This window comes from Oncorhynchus clarkii, chromosome 3 (genome assembly GCF_045791955.1).
Source record: "Oncorhynchus clarkii lewisi isolate Uvic-CL-2024 chromosome 3, UVic_Ocla_1.0, whole genome shotgun sequence".
In the NCBI taxonomy this organism is placed as follows: domain Eukaryota; kingdom Metazoa; phylum Chordata; class Actinopteri; order Salmoniformes; family Salmonidae; genus Oncorhynchus; species Oncorhynchus clarkii.
In genome coordinates, this window is record NC_092149.1 from 51,222,877 (window position 1) to 51,244,604 (window position 21,728).

A 21,728-nucleotide genomic window follows, 5' to 3' on the forward strand; every position below is an offset into this window, starting at 1 on the left:
GTGGCTTCATATGTATAATACGTACGCAGGACGAGTACTCAGCACATACTGTATCTCTCTTTAGACTAATTGTTTGACAGCGGGGAAGAAATAAATCCATTTCCTTTTCCATCTCCACAATTAGAGAACTGCTCTCAAAACTCACCGAAAATAGATGCCCATTTCTCAAACTACACAACTTATTTATTTATTTTTTGAAATCACAGAAAAAAAGATTAACTTGCACTTTAATATTTCAATGAGGGAACAGGAGCTTGAATATACAATTACACACAGCACCTGGAGCATAATCCGAGTAAATTGGCAGGAGACGTTTGGTTGTGTTGAGGGGGGAATGAATCGCAAAGTTCAGCACCTGCTTCATCATAATTTCAGTATCAGCAGACTCTAGCTTGGCAAGATTGTTGTCCCAAATGGCACCCTATTGCCTATTCCTTATATAAAGTGAACTACTTTTTACCAGGGCCCATATAGGGAATAGGGTCGTCATTTGGGATGCAGACTCCCTCACTGTTCGCAGTCAGCTTAAGCTCTACTGAGATGCGCTGTTGAGGTTTTTCCTATTTACATAAAAAAAAAGAACTTGCTGGACATAGATTTGGCCTGCTAGGCTTGCTGGTCCTCAAAGCATACTCATAGGACATTATGGTAAAAGCAACGCTGCTCTGCCCTTCTCACTCTCTCCGGGTGCAGTGTGTGTGCGAAATGAGTTACTCTCATAACAGTTCATCTAGTATGAAGAGTTTCATTATTTTAGCCATGACAATAACAGCACTTTACCCCGAATGCACCAAGCCATAAAACGATGCTTGCTAAGTCTTCCTCCACAGACAATAATTGGAAGATGGAAATGAGTCAAGATGGTGAGCACCACAAGTGGATGCTCAAGTGTTGTTTGCAACACTGCAATGAGGTCGACAAAACAGGCGTGGCCTAATCATTGAACCAGATAAGTACGACGGCAAGATCTAGCATGACACAACTCATGGACACTAACAGACACGTTGTATTCCAGGAACCACATTCCTAAAAGAATGGCGCACAAAAAAAAAAAAAAAAAAAAAACACGCCTCAGGATACTAACGTCATCACCTCCCTCCAGTGAGACACTGTACTCCATCCCAAATGGCACCCTATTCCCTTTATAGTGCACTAATTCTGACCGGGGCCCTATCCACATTCCTACAGGGCTCTGGTCAAAGGTAGCACGCTATATAGGGATATCGGGTGCCATTTGGGACACAGGCGCTGTCATCATTTCCACTCGAACCTGTACTTTGGCTCACTTCGCTCATAACTGTGACTATACACACATGCAGAGGGGATTCTCTGTGTCTTTTGAAGGGGTTAACAAACAAATAAATGAATAAAGCAGAGAGTGGCGTTGCCATCTTGGTGGTTCCCATGGTAACCGCTCCCCATGACTGATCTGAGCTCGCTCAGAATTAAACATGCTTCTCTGTGTGACTCCTGCTTCAGCTAATGGATCCTGGCTGTGTTGCGCTGCACTGGGCATGGCCAGCACCACACAGCTACCACGCATTTACAGATTTCACCACAAACCTGAATTAGGATTAGACATAGGATTAGGGTGAAATAGGTTGTGCATACTATTTGTAATCCCAGGTCTGTAATACTGTAATAGAATATACTGTACAAGCACACACACGTCCATAGTGAAGTATCCCCCTCCTTCATTTCGCTTGCATCCCAAATGGCACATATTCCCTCTATAGGGCACCGCAATACGTTTGACCAGGGCTCATGGGGAATAGGCTGCCATTTGGGACACGGAGCGAGAGTGCCAACATCAAGCAGCCTAAACGAACACATGAGTGAGCCATTTGGACCCCTATGGGCTCTGGTCAAAAGTAGTCAAAAGTAGGGTGCCGTTTGGGAAAAGCCTTGTCCCAGCCATCTCTCATAATATTGCCCTGAGTGAACATGTGGCAAACACACCGAGCCTTTCCAACAGTTCCTCTGTGTGATTGATAAATCGCGGCTCTGATTGCTTTCCTCGTCCGTTTGACGGCACAGTCTGACTGAGCACTCACGGGAGAGTCCCAAATGGCACCCTATCCCTGTAAAGTGCACTTCGTTTGACCAGAGCCCATGGTATATGGAAAGTGGTCAAAAGCAGTGCCCTATAAAGGGAAATAGGGCACCACTTGGGATGCGGGCCATGTCTCCATGTGGACCACTGTCCAGAATGCAAATTAGTATCTTTCAGCTCACACAGCACAGCAGCCTAAAACCTTATTTCTTTTAGCTAATTGCTGCTTTCTGTTAGTCTGGTAGAAAGTATATTAAATGTCAATCGATATAGAGATAAAACCATAAGCGCGAGCAGAAGGCGGAGGCAGCCGAGGAGAAAGCAGAGGAGGGAAATTAAAAATATGCATACATTACGGTGGAGTGATTACCCCTCCGTAAATCAAACATTTGCTCGGCGGAGCGCATCGTTTTCTTTTACGTGAGCGGAGGAAAACACAAACAACAAAACTTCCCCCTGGCAGTGAACACCACATCAAGCGAGTAACACTAAGTTGAAAGTTGTCAGTAATTGTCCGTTGAGCCGGTGTTGACAGGGATTTGGTGGCATTAGTGATGCATCTGATGCAGTGAGCGTGCCCTCAGTAAACTGGCTATTTCGTTTCATTAGGCTTTTAAAAAACAATGCCATCTCCGTAGACCACTACTACTGACACCGCCCTATGTAGTGAGCGTCCCAAATGACACCATATTCGCTATGTAGTGCACTACTTTTGACCAGGGCACATAGTCACCCATTGGGCTCAGGTCAAAGGTAGTGCACTTCATAGGAAAAAGGGGGATGGGATGCTATCGGGATGCTCTTGGTCTCTAAATCAATAAGGGATGTGGCCTTGGCTTTCAGGATAACAATCAGACCCTAGGAGTCTTATCTCAGGCCAATCTAAGCACGAGCCCCTGAAAAGTAAACTATTAAAGACTTGAGTCCAACAACATTTCCTGGTCTGGTCTACGTCTCAAATGGCACCCTATTCCCTACATAGTGCACTCAGAAAAATCTGTGCTATCTAGGACCTAAAGGGGTTCTTCGGCTGTCCCCACAGGAGAAGCCTTTGAAGAACCCTTTTTTGGTTCAAGGTTGAATCTATTTGTGTTCCACGTAGAACCCTTTCCGCAGAGGGAACCAAAAAAGGGTTCTCCTATGGGGACAGTCGAAGAACCCTTTTGGAACCCTTTTTGTAAGAGTGTGGTGCCTTATATAGGGGATAGGGTGCCATGTAAGATGCAGCCCGTCATCCATAAGCAGTCTACCATAATGCATCATGTCGACAGGAGCAAGCCAGTCAGAAGGTAAGCTGCTCCTCTGCTCCGAACACAGTGAATAACATAAATCGGCTTTGGAAAAGACTGCAGAGTGGGCTGTTGGAAAGGGTACAAGGTGGAGACTTAAAAATGGTAGCAAACAGTTTAATATACGCCATATATATACTGTATACGCCCCATACAATGTGCAATTTTCAAATCATTGCCATTTTCCTTTTCTCAGTCTGATATTCCGCTAAGATACTTCCCACAATCACTCTGCCTAGTCACTCTCTGCTCTGCGTGGAACGGCTGCGACTCCGAAAACCCACACTCCCACTGCTTCTCATAGATCACTGGGACTGGCTCACGAATGATGTGTGTGTGTGTGTCTGTGTATGTGTGCGTGTGTGTGTGTGTGTAGCTGATGAATGATGGCTCCATTAGGAGAGCTGAACCAAACAAATGCCCTCCACGCTGCTCCAGAGGTTCCACAGGTGAATCGTGGTACCCCGCAGCGCAGGATAATGACTCTGGCTCATAGGTTGGTCAGGAAAATCAGAAGACCTCAACAAGCAGTGGTCACCCAGCCCAGCGTACACAGGCCTTTTATGTCTTCCTCCTGTCCCAGTGCTCAAAGATGTGCCGCATTAAGGGGATAGACAATGGTACCGTATTACTTTACAGAGTACTAATTCTGACCAGGGCCCATAGGGTTTATAGTGCACTACTTTTGACCAGGGCCTATAGGGTTTATAGTGCACTACTTTTGACCAGGGCCCATAGGGTTTATAGTGCACTACTTTTGACCAGGGCCAATAGGGTTTATAGTGCACTACTTTTGACCAGGGCCAGTAGGGTTCGGGTCGAAAGTAGTACACTACACGCTGAAGAGCTGCTAGGGGAAGAGAGGAGAACAGCAAGCTGTCTAGGGTCATCTACCACATCCACCCCTTGTTCAGTAACACGGAGAGAGAGAGAGAGAGAGAGAGAGAGAGAGAGAGGGAGAGCGGGAGAGCGGGAAGGAAGGAAGGAAGGAAGGAAGGAAGGAAGGAAGGAAGGAAGGAAGGGAGGGAGGGAGGGAGGGAGGGAGGGTGAGAGAGAGAGAGAGAGAGCGAAAGAGAGAGAGAGAGAGAGAGAGAAAGAGAGGGAAGGAAGGAAGGAAGGAAGGAAGGAAGGAAGGAAGGAAGGAAGGAAGGAAGGAAGGAAGGAAGGAAGGAAGGAAAGATTTAGACCCAACCAAATCGTGAGAAAACAAAAAGATGATTACTTGACACATTGGTAAGAATTAACAAAAAACTAGAATGCTATTTGGCCCTACACAGAGAGTGCACAGTTGCAGAATACCTGACCACTGTGACTGACCCAAATTTAAGGAAAGCTTTGACTATGTACAGACTCAGTGAACATAGCCTTGTTATTGAGAAAGGCTGCCGCAGGCAGACCTGCTATGTGAAAAATGCCCACAAAATGAGGTGGAAACTGAGCTGCACTTCCTAACCTCCTGTCAAATGTAAGACCATATTAGAGACATATATTTCCCTCAGATTATACAGATCCACAAAGAATTCGAAAACAGACTAGATTCTCCCATATCTACTGGGTGAAATACCACAGTGTGCCATCACAGCAGCAAGATGTGTGACCTGTTGCCACAAGAAAAGGGCAACCAGTGAAGAACAAACACCGTTGTAAATACAACCCATACTTGTGTTTATTTATGTTCCCTTTTGTACTTGAACCATTTGCACAGAGTTACAACACTTTATATAGACATAATATGACATTTGTAATGTCTTTATTCTTTTGGAACTTCTGTGAGTGAAATGTTTACTGTTCATTTCTGTTGTTACTTTCAGTTTTGTATATTATCTACTTCACTTGCTTTGGCAATGTTAATATATGTTTCCCATGCCAATAAAGCCTCTTTAATTCAATTGAGAGAGAGATAGAGCTGTGAACTTGTGAACATCACAAAATCGGGGTAAAAGTCAAAAATAACAGTTGGACACTGATTTTAAAGAGTTTAGGATTAGATGGTGGTAGGTCTGTGAAGTAGCCCTCACACAGACAGAATGTCCATCCCTATTAGCAACCTTTTGACCATGGATGTGGGCTATTGTAGTGCACTATATAGGGAATAGGGTGCCCAGGCTGGTCACTCACATATGGCATGGATCAGGCTGCACTAACTAGAGAGAAGACTCCCTGCATGCCTTAGTAATCTGGGTGCGATCCTCTGTGAACGGCTGGTATGAATGCACGTCTGTCGGCAGCGATCAGCGACACTCGCAGACGGGCATCTTGAGGCTGCATAAGCCAAGCCAACCCCCGAGTCTCAACCCTGTGCCAAGTTACTGCTCTCCAGGACAGGGAGCGTGAACCATCATGCAGGTCAGGGTTCAAAGGTCTTACCTCCTTGGTGTGGGTGTGGAAGGAGACCGACATGTCCAGCAGCAGTTTCCTCTGCTCCACCCGCCGGACAAAGTCTTGGATCCTGACCTCCAGGTGTCGCGCTGCTTTGTAGATCTCCTCTGGGTCACATTCCCCAGTCTGGGCCAGCTGCTCGGCCGCCTCCAGGAGCTTGTCTGCGTTGGTGTAGGTGTTCTGGTACCCAGGGGAGACAAAAGGGCAGCTCAATTAGATGACCGCAAACACAAGTGGGTAGAGAACTGGGTCTGCAGGGTGCACTCTACAGGATCTTACCGGCTGCAACTCTGGGGTCTCCAAGTTCATTGACAATTGTGTCTGTCTGCACTCTGTCTCTGCATGCTTTGCCTGACTACTGCACTCCTGTCTCTCTCTCCTCCACCGCCACAGACAGGCAAGACCTCTCTCTCCGATGGGCGCCTCCACTACTAAATTGCCCCAAAACTCTGCAGAGTGGCAGGGTAAATCCTTGGCTATCCAGATGTGGTAATCCCACAGCTTGGCAAGTGTTGTCTCTGGATCAACACGACAGTGGGGACTAAGTCTGTAGAGCATCAGCCATGAGGGCAGGACAGATTAATGCCTGGCTAGCATGTAGCGTGTAACAAGTAGCAGCGTGGTGATCTGACTAGGATGGGATGACCCAAAGGCTCTGGAACTGGTCACCTCCTGTAAGGTTGTGGCACATTCACTGGGTGCATATGGCTCTGGTAAAAGGTAGTGCACTAGAAAGGCAGTAGGGTGCCATTTGGGAGGCATTCTGGGCCTTTTAGGAATAAAGATGCCATATGGGGACCCTTACCTAGTGACACTCACCCTGGAGAAGATTTAACACTGTGGGCCTCATCATAATCACAGTCATGCAATTCAAATCCTATCTCTCCCTACCTACTGTGTCTGTCTGGCACTGAAGTCCAAACAAGGCTCATTTTGGATTATCCAAAGTGTGGCGCCCCAGTGATGTGGGCGGGGAAAGCCACTGTTTGGAGTGTCAGCCACGCCCCACAACCAGCATTGTAGGCTGCAGCAAGCTAGGCTGCAGGGCTCGGCCCACACCTGAGGCCACTCGGCCTCATTAGGCTGCAACACAGTCTGGAGAAATTCAAGGGCCTGCTTTAGTTCAGCACGGGGGAGCTCCTGGATGGACGCTGGAGGCTGAGCTCTAAAGACATTTGTTTGAAGCCCTGGAGTGAACAGACTACAAGTGACGCTGGTAGCAGCCCAGCAAGTTTTCTTTAAAGTTAAGGCTAACTCTAGGTTCAGTTAAAACCTCTACAAGATCGGTGTCCCGACCTCGGGACGGTTGAGCTAACGTAGGCTAATGCGATTAGCATGAGGATGTAAGTAACAAGAACATTTCCCAGGACATAGACACATCTGATATTGGCACAAATCTTAAATTCTTGTTAATCTAACTGCACTGTCAAAGTAGCTATTACAGTGAAATAATACCATGCTATTGTCTGAGGAGAGTGCACAAAGTTATTAAGTTATTAATAAACCAATTAGGTACATTTGGGCAGTCTTGATACAACATTTTGAACAGAAATGCAATGGTTCATTGGATCAGTCTAAAACTTTGCACATATACTGCTACCATCTAGTGGCCAAAATCCAAATTGCGCCTGGGATGGAATAACACATTATGGCCTTTCTCTTGCATTTGAAAGATGATGGTACAAAAAACAAAAACAAAAAACGGTTGGTTTTTTCTTTGTATTATCTTTTACCAGATCTAATGTGTTATATTCTCCTACATTCATTTCACATTTTCAAATGGTATCAAGAATATGCATATCCTTACTTCAGGTCCTGAGCTACAGGCAGTTAGATTTGGGTATGTCATTTTTGGGGCGGAAATTGAAAAAAAGGGTCTGATCCTGAAGAGGTTTTAAGGAGAGTGGGAGAGTGTTTTTTTTCCATTCATGTTTGAGAACCAGCTTTGTGAACGTTTTATTTTGACTAAATATGCCAGCCTAGCCTGGTTTAGGCTGTGCCCCAGAAGCGTTGGGCTTCTGTCATTGTTCCTCCTTGATGCCTTCCTACCAGCCACCTACCAGTCACACCTACCAGTCACACCAACCAGTCACACCAGCCAGTCACACCTATCAGTCACACCTACCAGTCACACCAACCAGTCACACCAGCCAGTCACACCTACCAGTCACACCTACCAGTCACACCAGCCAGTCACACCTATCAGTCACACCAGCCAGTCACACCTACCAGTCACACCTACCAGTCACACCTATCAGTCACACCTACCAGTCACACCAACCAGTCACACCAGCCAGTCACACCTATCAGTCACACCAGCCAGTCACACCTACCGAGTCGTTACAACACTTAATACTTTTTTCGTTAATCAAATAATTCTGAAGTGGTCATATTATTTTTTCACCCCTTCAAAATATCTTAATCCATCTTTTTTTCTCCCAAATAAACCGGACAAGGTTTAATAGCGGCTGCTGACATGTAACATTTGAACTCCATGCTTTGATCGACTGTAAAAAACGAAGATTCAAAATGGGTTTCTCTGTGTGACTTAATGCATGCTGTGGAGGTGGATTAATTTGCCTGTACTGTCAGGTTGATGTGAGTATTGTCGATCAGAATACCCCTCCCTCGCTCCTAGGATGCCTATAACAGGTGTACACCCACGGATCCCTTCTCTGTGTCACATTGGCAGTAGCTCTGGCCCAAATCTCATTTATTCATAGTGAATAGAGAGGACCAGCTTACTATAAGGGGGTACAATGGAGGGTCAATTCAAAGGACATGGATACAGTAAGCAGGATTACAGTTAGAGGGCTCTTGTGTACTTATCTACTGATGTGGAGTAAAGGCTGTATTAAAACCCACACATCTACATTTTCAATAGTACACGCAAAATCCAGAACAGCTACGCATTAGATCACTGTTAAAAACCTTCTCCATGTCAATTCCCTATCACTCGACCACTCCTCCCACACCATTAGACATAGCCTGCGTCCCAAATGGCGCACCATTCCTAGGGCACTATGTAGGGGGATCGATCGGGTGGCATTTGGGACACGACCCAGGCCCAGGCCAGGCAGCACATAGCTTTCATCGGTTCAGGAAAACTCCTCCCTTGTCCTTTCGTATTATCTTATCCCTCCAGAGCGGTGCAGTCAATAACGCCATTCAGGCTTTCCCTTCGCAGATATGGCTGGGCTGAGCTGGAGTTGTCTCTCTTCTTCCCTAGTCTTTTTTTAACACTGCCAGATTCCCTCTGTATCGCTTTTATTCAATCTGTTCCACGCGCAGCACTTTTATGTGCTCGTTAACCCGATGCCAGAAACAAAAGCTTTGTGCCTCTCTCTCTCTCTTCCCATTAAGAAGTGCTCAGCCTAAACAAAATCCCCCACTGCATGTTTTGTAGGCAGAATACATCTTAGGCCAGTCATTAGAGAGCTGCACCCTTTGTGCCATTCGGGCTATTTGGGGGGGGGGGGGGGGATCCATCTACAATGGCAGATTGAATCTGAGCACAACCTCTCTGAATAATTAACTGATGTAATTTCAGTGTGGTGTCATTAGGATTTTTCAACATCCTTCTCTTTTGATGTTTTATTCGCTCTAAACTGCTGGATGAGTTATTATGATGAAGATCAATTAAAGGCTTTGAGTTCATGCGTGCATCTGCGTATGTTTGCGTGTGAACTTATGTGGGCGTATGTGTCTAGTCATGTCTGACCCCCCCCCACCAATAAAAAAAATGTTGGTTTGACTTTGGTTTCAATCTCCTTTGATGAGGTGTCTTGGGGAGATGATGGTGCCATATGTACATGTCTTAATGAGCTCACATTTCAAATATTCCAATATGAAGTGCTTTATTTGATTCATTAAGCCATTTGATCCATCCTTCAGGAGTAGGGGGGAATTAAACATCCTCATCTCGTACACTTTTCCCCAGAGAGATGTACGTGGTTAGAAAATAGGGTAAATAATGTTCAGGCCTCTCAGACTGTCCTAATCTGCACCCTATTCCCTGGTGCACTACTTTTGACCAAAGCCCTATGGGACCTGATGAAAAGTAGCGCACTATATAGGGAACAGCGTGCCATTTGGGACATAACCGGCAGACCTCTGCTTGCCCTGAAGACAGACACGTTGTCCATCATCAGGAGGGGCGAAAACGTTGTCGTAAATCCAGGATTGCACATCCATTGAGCGTCAAAAGCCATCCCCCTTAACGCTGGTGTTATCACTAGTCACGGCTCATGCTGCTACCATTACACTCAGGAGGTTAGCAAAGCGGAAGAAATGGGACCGGAAATGATTTTATTTACTGGACATCTTATGTTGCCGGGTACATGTCTTATGTTGCCGGGCACATTTCTTATGTTGCCGGGCACATGTCTTATGTTGCCGGGCACATTTCTTATGTTGCCGGGTACATGTCTTATGTTGCCGGGTACATGTCTTATGTTGTCGGGTACATTTCTTATGTTGCCGGGTACATGTCTTATGTTGTCGGGTACATTTCTTATGTTGCCGGGTACATGTCTTATGTTGTCGGGTACATGTCTTATGTTGTCGGGTACATTTCTTATGTTGTCGGGTACATGTATTATGTTGTCGGGTACATGTCTTATGTTGTCGGGTACATTTCTTATGTTGCCGGGTACATGTCTTATGTTGTCGGGTACATGTCTTATGTTGTCGGGTACATTTCTTATGTTGCCGGGTACATGTCTTATGTTGCCGGGTACATGTCTTATGTTGCCGGGTACATGTCTTATGTTGCCGGGTACATGTCTTATGTTGTCGGGTACATTTCTTATGTTGCCGGGTACATGTCTTATGTTGCCGGGTACATGTCTTATGTTGCCGGGTACATGTCTTATGTTGCCGGGTACATGTCTTATGTTGCCGGGTACATGTCTTATGTTGCCGGGTACATGTCTTATGTTGTCGGGTACACGTCTTATGTTGCCGGGTACATTTCTTATGTTGCCGGGTACATGTCTTATGTTGCCGGGTACATGTCTTATGTTGTCGGGTACACGTCTTATGTTGCCGGGTACATGTCTTATGTTGCCGGGTACATGTCTTATGTTGCCGGGTACATGTCTTATGTTGCCGGGTACATGTCTTATGTTGCCGGGTACATGTCTTATGTTGCCGGGTACATGTCTTATGTTGCCGGGTACATGTCTTATGTTGTCGGGTACACGTCTTATGTTGCCGGGTACATTTCTTATGTTGCCGGGTACATGTCTTATGTTGCCGGGTACATGTCTTATGTTGTCGGGTACACGTCTTATGTTGCCGGGTACATGTCTTATGTTGTCGGGTACATGTCTTATGTTGTCGGGTACATTTCTTATGTTGCCGGGTAGTTGGATGATATCAGATACTCCCTGCGTCCCAAATGGCACCCTATTCCCAACATAGTGCGCTATTTTTTGACCAGAGCCCTATGGTCCCTAGTCAAAAGTACTGCACTAGGGAATAGGTTGCCAGGTGTGACGCAGGCGCTATCTACTCGTGTACTACTTGTGACCTATAGTCATATAGCCTATTAAAGCAGAACATCTTACTTTGTGCAGTTTGTCTGTGTGATGAAATTAGAAAAGTGTATTTCCACAGTGGACTGGTTCCAGCTTGTTCTTGCTTGGTCTAAGTCTTCTGGCCTCTTTACTCTTATGGACTGCAGCTACAATGGGCTGCAAAAACCAAGCCTGCATGCCAAGCCCATAAAAAAACACACTAAAGCTAAAATGACTAGGTTCTCTTAAACGCCTGAATGTATTTCTCATTGCACACTCATTTTCTGTCACTTGTCAATCACAACTAACCACGGAAAACCGTGACATTCCGATATTTGGAGTTTAAAGCTAGTCCTTAATTGAAACAATAAAAAAAAGTGTGTCTCTAAAAGCCAAGGGACGGGGCTGGAAAAATGAAAACACTCTCAAATTCATAGACAGAGATATGGATGCAAAGAATGGCCATCCATGATATCAAATGTACAGTTTTAACCCTGTTTTTAGGCTATACCGTGATCGTTTACATTTAGGATTGTTTACAAACATTGGTGTAAAACAAAAGTATATTCTGGGTTCTGATTGGACACGGCAGTTGAACGAAGAGCACGAGACATGCATAAGTTCTACTCTTCAACGATCATTGGGTATGCAGTATATGATTCATTTAGAAGTCCAAAAATGTATTTATCAACAAAGGATTCTAGCTTTAATTGACATCCTCACTGAATAATAGCCGAACTTGCGTCAAAACAATACAAATCTGCCATCTGTGAATTGCATTTGAACACTAGGACAGTAGTAATAGGAAGCTTTAAAAGGACAATGGAACCATGTCATTTGGTTGTAACAATGTGTCAGTGTTCAGTTTATTGACCATGTCTTCTCTTGGAACAGTGTTCAGTGGTCTGCCCTTTCACTGACACCTCAGCACTTTGACATTAGACAGAATAGCATAACAGCCTACAGAGTTCAAATCCAGTACAATGCTGCGGTTCAAATGTAGTATAATACTGCAGAAAATGAAGCCTTTGTTGACATTGTAGCAGAGATGAGGCAATTCAACCTCAAAATGCCATCCACAACGCCTGAGGAAGTTGCCCTTGAACTCTGATCTGGGGTCAGTTGAACATTTCCCCCACTAATGGTTAAGGTTAGGTTTTGGGGGTGGGGAAGCTGATCCTTGATCAGATACTCCACCTCAGCAATGTAAGGAGGAGATTCACATGATTCAGGGCATGACCAATGACACACTATTAGCAAGGCCGCAAACATTTTCTCATTGGCACAAACAGTTGAACTCTCACCTGTGCCACCTCCTCAAAATCGTCGTGGCGTTTCTGCAGTGCCCTGGCGCGGTGGAGGGACTTGCCCACGCCCGTGTGTTTGCTAAGGAAGGCCTCTCCATGGTTCTCTATCCAGTCCATCACCTGCACAAGTGACACAGAGAAAGACACTCATGTTAACCAGTGTTCTGTTCAGTGCGTGGTACTGCACTCCCCCCTGCCTCCTAAGTAGACAGACAAATGCACGTTCACCAGTTTTCAGCCCAGGTTACCCCTCCCCCCCGACTACAAAGGAGTCAGACACATGTGTGGGCTTCAGGGCCAGGAATCTGTCACCACTGTCACTTTGTCACCCTATATCAGGCCAGCAGTCCATCTTCAAGGAGAAAGAAGAGGAGGTTTCGTGAATTCCGATTTTATCCAAACCTTGGAGGAAAGACGAGGTCGTGAGCCTCGGAAATATTGTCTAGCTTCCTTCTCTCCTTTTGCTAGGCTTTTACTTACTTAGACTGGGAATACATGATTTCATCTCGACAGCATTCAAAGAGAAAGTAGCCAAATGTGCAGTGCGAAAGGTAGCCAAAAAGTGCAGTGAACTTTGCATAACTCCACTCTAGAGTCCCATTGCGTGACTGTACATTGTTGGCGGAATAGCCAGTACGGCAGAATTTACCATACTAAATGTTAATGAATAGATGAGAGGTCATAAGATGAGATCATCTAGTGTGGCTTTGTAAACAGAGTCTGGCTGAAACAGAGCCGAGCGGCACCCTGTGGCAGTGACTTTCACCATTCCCTGGCAAACATCAGCTCAAACACTATTTTAAATATTTTCAAATACTTTCTCTGTGCTTGCCTGGCGAGATGGAACCAACAGAATACTCCCAAAACTGTAAACCCCGCCAATCTGGCACTCTAGGCAGGCTCGTATTCAAATAGTATTTGAACCCTGGTCAGTCTTTTGTTCTCTTCCTAATAACTCTCTCTACGGTCACTTCAAGGAATGGAAAACCAAAGCTTGCCTGTCCTGCCCCACTTCAATTATCTTGTTGTCCTCAAGTGTAGCCTCCCTGTCCTGATCATGTTTGCTTGCCTGCGTGTGTGTATAGTAGGGAGGGGTCATCTGCTTGCATGTCGGTGTGTGTATGTGTGTGTGTGTGTGTATAGTAGGAGATGGGAGGGGTCCTTGGCTTGCGTGTGTGTGTACAGGAATGTTTAATAAACATGTCAGTGGGTGAGCAGACAACTCTTGTTTCGCCCTGGCTGATTAGAGTTGCGGCATCCACAGGAACAAGCAGGAGTCTAAAACTACCTGGCTGGCTCGCTCGCACAAACACGGGAAGGGCTGAGAATAGAAGAGATATTTGCTGGGGATGATATTAGCCGTCTGAGGATGCCATGCCTCGGACGGGAGTGCCACTTCTGGATCCTATGTCTGCATCCCAAATGACACCCTATTCCCTAGATATAGTGCACTACTTTTGACGAGGGCCCACAGGGCTCTAGTCAAAAGTAGTGCACTATGTAGGAAATAGGGTGCCATTTTGGATGCAGGCTATCAGTCTAGTGATGTCTCAGCAGTTACTCGACACCACAATGTTATTCTAGCCATGATGTTGAGGAAGTGGGCTGGAAATATTGGATTCAGTATAACGTGGGTTCAGCTCCAAAATGAGGGCTCTGGTAAAAGTAGTGCGCTGCAGTATATATGGAACAGGGTGTCATTTAGCACACAGCCTGTGTTTGTGATGCTGCAGGAACCTCCAGATTACTGACAACGCAGAGATGTTTCCTGGAAAAGTACAGTACATGATACGCCAGAATACAGGCGCATTAAAACAAAACATGGCCTGGACAAAACCATCAAAGAAAACAGAGGAAGCATGAAAAACAGCAAGCAAAACTGGAGGCCCATGGGAAAGAGGAGCACTTTGTGTGAACATAATGTAATCTCGGTCTAAATCTGTTAAATATTACGGGCATTTACATATGATCCAAGCCCCTAAGGAGGCATTTGAAAAATGTACGGAGGAGGTTGCCAAAAGTGCTTTTGTTTTCACAGGTTTATTATTTTGACAGTGTATAAGTGAAAGCTGTCCTGGTCACACTATTTGGATAGCCCGGCTAGTCCATCGGTAGATACACTACAGATGGTCATACTATCAACAAACTATCTGCTAATAAGCAACTGCTTGCTAAGGTTAAGGTCAGGTTTAGAATAAAGGGTTAGGGTTAAGGCACACCGGCCACCAGGGTAAAGTGACTAAAAGGGCAGTTGAAATAGGCAAGAGGGGCAAATATTTTGGTGTGGGGTTTTGCATTGGAATTATATTGAATTCTGCTTATATCACACTATACCACAATGAACCTAGCGTTCGAATGCAGAGAATCTGAGACCATTGAGTGCTTTTGAAGTGACAGGTTGGTGCAAAATCTGTAGCCCATCTCCTTTGTGCTGTATCAGCGTAAAATAGGAATCTTCTAGCAGTCGTAAGGACGAAGACTCAGCAGGAGGCAAGGGGGTAGCGGTGCAAACGAGTGCTGGATTTATTTACACAGCGCTGGCGTTTGAAAGATGACGGTGATATTTACAAATCTATATATTTACAAAAGGTCTGACTTCAGAATGTCAGCATTCAAAAGAAAAAGCCTCTCATCAGGCAAAACCGGTCTTAATAACCAATAAAGCACAGGTGGGATCATTCAGGCTCAGATACAGCCTCATCTTGAGTTACCCAAAAGTAAACTAACAAGAACATCCCCAAACAGGCACTTAAATTCATTTGACCACACTTCTTCTTGGCTCGCAGGCCAGGTATATCTATGCACGCTAAAGCACGCAACATTAAACATAATGGAGAAACCGGACAAATACTCTCCAAACAACTACAACGAAGAAATGTACAGTAAACTGGTAAATGCAATTAAATAAACCAAAAGGTATGTAATGCAAGTGGTGTGCAGCCGGGCAGATGGCAGACAGCGTGTATGGCACCGTGCCTCATGGTGGTGGTGGGGTTATGGTATGGACAGGCATAAGCCATGGCCACCATCACCCCATGTTTCAGCATGATAACGCATGGCCCCATGTTGCAAGGATCTAAACACAATTCCTGTAGGCTGAAAATCTCCCAGTTCTTCCTTGGCCTGCATACTCACAAGACATGTCACCATTGAGCATGTGTGGGATGCTCTGGATCGACGTGTACGGCAACGTGTTCCAGTTCCCGCCAATATCCAGCAACTTCACACAGCCATTGAAGAGGAGTGGGATAACATTCCACAGGCCACAATCGACAACCTGATCAACTCTATGCAAAGGAGAGGCAAATGGTGGTCACACCAGATACTGACAAGTTTTCTGATCCACGCCCCTATCTGCCCATACAATAGAGCAGACACTCCTGCAGAGCACACCCCATAGGAACAGCAGATGAGCAGGATGGAGACAGCTCAGCCTCCAACACGGAGTCCTCACCAGTCCCAAACTGGTTCACTTGACTCCACCCTTATAAATCAAAATATAATTATTAAGTCGGACGTTTACATACACTTAGGTTGGGGTCATTAAAACTCTTTTTTCAACCACTCCACAAATTTCTTGTTAACAAACTATAGTTTTGGCAAGTCAGCCATCTACTTCGTGCATGACACAAGTAATTTTTCCAACAATTGTTTACAGACAGATTATTTAACTTATATTTCACTGTATCACAAATCCAGTAGGTCAGAAGTTTACATATACTAAGTTGATTGTGCCTTTAAACAGCTTGGAAAATTCCAGAAAATTATTTCATGGCTTTAGAAGCTTCTGATAGGTTAATTGACATAATTTAAGTCAATTGGAGGTGTACCTGTTGATGTATGTCAAGGCCTACCTTCAAACTCAGTGCCTCTTGACATCATGGGAAAATCAAAAGAAATCTCAGAAAAAACTCAGAAAAAAATTGTAGACCTCAACAAGTCTGGTTCATCCTTGGGAGCAATTTCCAAACACCTGATGGTACCACGTTCATCTGTACAAACAATAGTACGCAAGTATAAACACCATGGGACCACACAGCCGTCATACCGCTCTGGAAGGAGACATGTTCTGTCTCCTGGAGATGAACGTACTTTGGTGCGAAAAGTGCAAATCAATCCCAGAACAACAGCAAAGGACCTTGTGAAGATGCTGGAGGAAACAGGTACAAAGTATCTATATCCACAGTAAAATTAGTCCTATATCGACATAACCTGAAAGGCTGCTCAACAAGGAAGAAGACACTGCTCCAAAGCGGCCATAAAAAAGCCAGACTACGGTTTGCAACTGCACATGGGGACAAACATCGTACTTTTTAGAGAAATGTCCTCTGGTCTGATGAAACAAAAATAGACCTGTTTGGCCATAATGACCAACGTTATGTTGGGTGGAAAAAGGGGGAGGCTTGCAAGCCAAAGAACACCATCCCAACCGTGAAGCACGGGGGAGGGGGGGGGGGGGGCATCATGTTGCGGGGGTGCTTTGCTGCAGGAGTGACTGGTGCACTTCACAAAATAGATGGCATCATGAGGCTGGAAAATATTTTGAAGCAACATCTCAAAACATCAGTCAGGAAGTTAAAGCTTGGTTCGCAAATGGGTCTTCCAAATGGACAATGACCCCAAGCATACTTCCAAAGTTGTGGCAAAATGGCTTAAGGACAACAAATTCAAGGTATTGGAGTGGCCATCACAAAGCCCTGACCTCAATCCTATAGAAAATGTGTGGGCGGAACTGAAAAAGTGTGTGCGAGCAAGGAGGCTTACAAATCTGACCCAGTTAAATCAAATCAAATCATCAAATCAAATCTAATTTTATTTGTCACATACACATGGTTAGCAGATGTTAATGCGAGTGTAGCGAAATGCTTGTGCTTCTAGTTCCGACAATGCAGTAATAACCAACAAGTAATCTAACTAACAATTCCAAAACTACTGTCTTGTACACAGTGTGAGGGGATAAAGAATATGTACATAAGGATATATGAATGAGTGATGGTACAGAGCAGCATAGGCAGATACAGTAGATTGTATCGAGTACAGTATATACATATGAGATGAGTATGTAAACAAAGTGGCATAGTTAAAGTGGCTAGTGATACATGTATTACATAAGGATACAGTCGATGATATAGAGTACAGTATATACATATGCCTATGAGATGAATAATGTAGGGTAAGTAACATTATATAAGGTAGCATTGTTTAAAGTGGCTAGTGATATATTTACATCATTTCCCATCAATTCCCATTATTAAAGTGGCTGGAGTTGAGTCAGTGTCAGTGTGTTGGCAGCAGCCACTCAATGTTAGTGGTGGCTGTTTAACAGTCTGATAGCCTTGAGATAGAAGCTGTTTTTCAGTCTCTCGGTCCCAGCTTTGATGCACCTGTACTGACCTCGCCTTCTGGATGATAGCGGGGTGAACAGGCAGTGGCTTGGGTGGTTGATGTCCTTGATGATCTTTATGGCCTTCCTGTGACATCGGGTGGTGTAGGTGTCCTGGAGGGCAGGTAGTTTGCCCCTGGTGATGCGTTGTGCAGACCTCACTACCCTCTGGAGGGCCTTACGGTTGAGGGCGGAGCAGTTGCCGTACCAGGCGGTGATACAGCCCGCCAGGATGCTCTCGATTGTGCATCTGTAGAAGTTTGTGAGTGCTTTTGGTGACAAGCCGAATTTCTTCAGCCTCCTGAGGTTGAAGAGGCGCTGCTGCGCCTTCTTCACAATGCTGTCTGTGTGAGTGGACCAATTCAGTTTGTCTGTGATGTGTATGCCGAGGAACTTAAAACTTGCTACCCTCTCCACTACTGTTCCATCGATGTGGATAGGGGGGTGTTCCCTCTGCTGTTTCCTGAAGTCCACAATCATCTCCTTAGTTTTGTTGACGTTGAGTGTGAGGTTATTTTCCTGACACCACACTCTGAGGGCCCTCACCTCCTCCCTGTAGGCCGTCTCGTCGTTGTTGGTAATCAAGCCTACCACTGTTGTGTCGTCCGCGAACTTGATGATTGAGTTGGAGGCGTGCGTGGCCACGCAGTCGTGGGTGAACAGGGAGTACAGGAGAGGGCTCAGAACGCACCCTTGTGGGGCCCCAGTGTTGAGGATCAGCGGGGAGGAGATGTTGTTGCCTACCCTCACCACCTGGGGGCGGCCCGTCAGGAAGTCCAGTACCCAGTTGCACAGGGCGGGGTCGAGACCCAGGGTCTCGAGCTTGATGACGAGCTTGGAGGGTACTATGGTGTTGAATGCCGAGCTGTAGTCAATGAACAGCATTCTCACATAGGTATTCCTCTTGTCCAGATGGGTTAGGGCAGTGTGCAGTGTGGTTGAGATTGCATCGTCTGTGGACCTATTTGGGCGGTAAGCAAATTGGAGTGGGTCTAGGGTGTCAGGTAGGGTGGAGGTGATATGGTCCTTGACTAGTCTCTCAAAGCACTTCATGATGACGGAAGTGAGTGCTACGGGGCGGAAGTCGTTTAGCTCAGTTACCTTAGCTTTCTTGGGAACAGGAACAATGGTGGCCCTCTTGAAGCATGTGGGAACAGCAGACTGGTATAGGGATTGATTGAATATGTCCGTAAACACACCGGCCAGCTGGTCTGCGCATGCTCTGAGGGCGCGGCTGGGGATGCCGTCTGGGCCTGCAGCCTTGCGAGGGTTAACACGTTTAAATGTCTTACTCACCTCGGCTGCAGTGAAGGAGAGACCGCAAGTTTTCGTTGCAGGCCGTGTCAGTGGCACTGTATTGTCCTCAAAGCGGGCAAAAAAGTTATTTAGTCTGCCTGGGAGCAGGACATCCTGGTCTGTGACTGGGCTGGATTTCTTCCTGTAGTCCGTGATTGACTGTAGACCCTGCCACATGCCTCTTGTGTCTGAGCCGTTGAATTGAGATTCTACTTTGTCTCTGTACTGACGCTTAGCTTGTTTGATAGCCTTGCGGAGGGAATAGCTGCACTGTTTGTATTCGGTCATGTTACCAGACACCTTGCCCTGATTAAAAGCAGTGGTTCGCGCTTTCAGTTTCACACGAATGCTGCCATCAATCCACGGTTTCTGGTTAGGGAATGTTTTAATCGTTGCTATGGGAACGACATCTTCAACGCACGTTCTAATGAACTCGCACACCGAATCAGCGTATTCGTCAATGTTGTTGTCTGACGCAATACGAAACATGTCCCAGTCCACGTGATGGAAGCAATCTTGGAGTGTGGAGTCAGCTTGGTCGGACCAGCGTTGGACAGACCTCAGCGTGGGAGCCTCTTGTTTTAGTTTCTGTCTGTAGGCAGGGATCAACAAAATGGAGTCGTGGTCAGCTTTTCCGAAAGGGGGGCGGGGCAGGGCCTTATATGCGTCGCGGAAGTTAGAGTAACAATGATCCAAGGTCTTTCCACCCCTGGTTGCGCAATCGATATGCTGATAAAATTTGGGGAGTCTTGTTTTCAGATTAGCCTTGTTAAAATCCCCAGCTACAATGAATGCAGCCTCCGGATAAATGGTTTCCAGTTTGCAAAGAGTCAAATAAAGTTCATTCAGAGCCAACGATGTGTCTGCTTGGGGGGGGATATATACGGCTGTGATTATAATCGAAGAGAATTCTCTTGGTAGATAATGCGGTCTACATTTGATTGTGAGGAATTCTAAATCAGGTGAACAGAAGGATTTGAGTTCCTGTATGTTTCTTTCATCACACCATGTCACGTTAGTCATAAGGCATACGCCCCCGCCCCTCTTTTTACCAGAAAGATGTTTTTTCCTGTCTGCGCGATGCGTGGAGAAACCTGTTGGCTGCACCGCTTCGGATAGCGTCTCTCCAGTAAGCCACGTTTCCGTGAAGCAAAGAACGTTACAGTCTCTGATGTCCCTCTGGAATGCTACCCTTGCTCGGATTTCATCAACCTTGTTGTCAAGAGACTGGACATTGGCAAGAAGAATGCTAGGGAATGGTGCACGATGTGCCCGTCTCCGGAGTCTGACCAGAAGACCGCCTCGTTTCCCTCTTTTTCGGAGTCGTTTTTTTGGGTCGCAGTTACACAAGTTCTGTCAGGAGGAATGGGTCAAAATTCACCCAACTTATTGTGGGAAGCTTGTGGAAGGCTACCCGAAACATTTCAACCAAGTTAAACAATTTAAAGGCAATGCTACCAAATACTAATTGAGTGTATGTAAACTTCTGACCCACTGGGAATGTGATGAAAGAAATACCAGCTGAAATAAATAATTCTCTCTACTATTATTCTGACATTTCACATTCTTAAAAAAAAGTGGTGATCCTAACTGACCTAAGACAGGGAATTTTTACTAGGATAAAAATGTATTTGGCTAAGGTGTATGTAAACTTCCGACTTCAACCTTAGGAACATAAAACTAAAACTGAGGAGGCTACGCCCCCTTTAGCCCCATCATGGAGCCGGGTACGGGTAAAGGTTAGGGCTAGGGTTAATTTTAGGTTTTTTTTATTTTTTTTTATTTTACCTTTATTTAACCAGGCAAGTCAGTTAAGAACAAATTCTTATTTTCAATGACGGCCTGGGAACAGTGGGTTAACTGCCTGTTCAGGGGCAGAACGACAGATTTGTACCTTGTCAGCTCGGGGGTTTGAACTCGCAACCTTCCGGTTACTAGTCCAACGCTCTAACCACTAGGCTACCCTGCCGCCCCTAGAGTTAGGGTTAGTAGATAGTTAGTTGAAATGTTACTAATAGTCTGTTTAAAATATTAGTGGAGAGACAGTCCGTTACTGGTAGGCTGGTGAGTATTATCCAGGCAAAAAAAAAATATATATTTAAAAAAAGGTCTGGTACCTGTGCAGAAGGTAAAGGCCGCTAACAGTGGCTAACAATGACTAAATAGCTTGTAGCTAATTAGCTGGTTAGCTTCTGATCGCTGTGGTTCTTGCTATAAGGTCTAAAAATTACAAATAATAGCGGTTCCGTATCACATTGGGTGAGGCAGGTTACCGGAAAGTATAATTGAACTAAAATGGAGAAGAGATTGAAAATAAAATTGAAATATATACAAAAAAAGACGAAAAAATACAAAAGTACACGAGAGGACGAACTGGACTGCTACGCCATCTTGGAAAGCATGAAAAAAGCATGTCTGTAGATAGTCCGTAGATGGACTATCCAAATAAAATGTTACCACAGTCCTCGGTTTCTGGCTGTATGATGGCCAAAGAAAATAAAT

The 21,728-nt window shown here is 45.4% G+C and overlaps 1 protein-coding gene across 1 annotated transcript in view; it reads right to left on the bottom strand.

Annotated features, from left to right (window-relative positions):
- The window catches only part of LOC139396936 (kalirin-like), a 162,478-nt gene that overhangs the window by 97,405 nt on the left and 43,345 nt on the right, over positions 1–21,728 (bottom strand). The window contains exons 9-10 of the mRNA XM_071143876.1: positions 12,545–12,667; positions 5,710–5,901 (exon numbers count right to left, since the gene is read on the bottom strand). Of these exons, the coding sequence (XP_070999977.1) occupies positions 5,710–5,901; positions 12,545–12,667 (315 nt within the window). The remainder of the gene's footprint in view (positions 1–5,709; positions 5,902–12,544; positions 12,668–21,728) is intronic.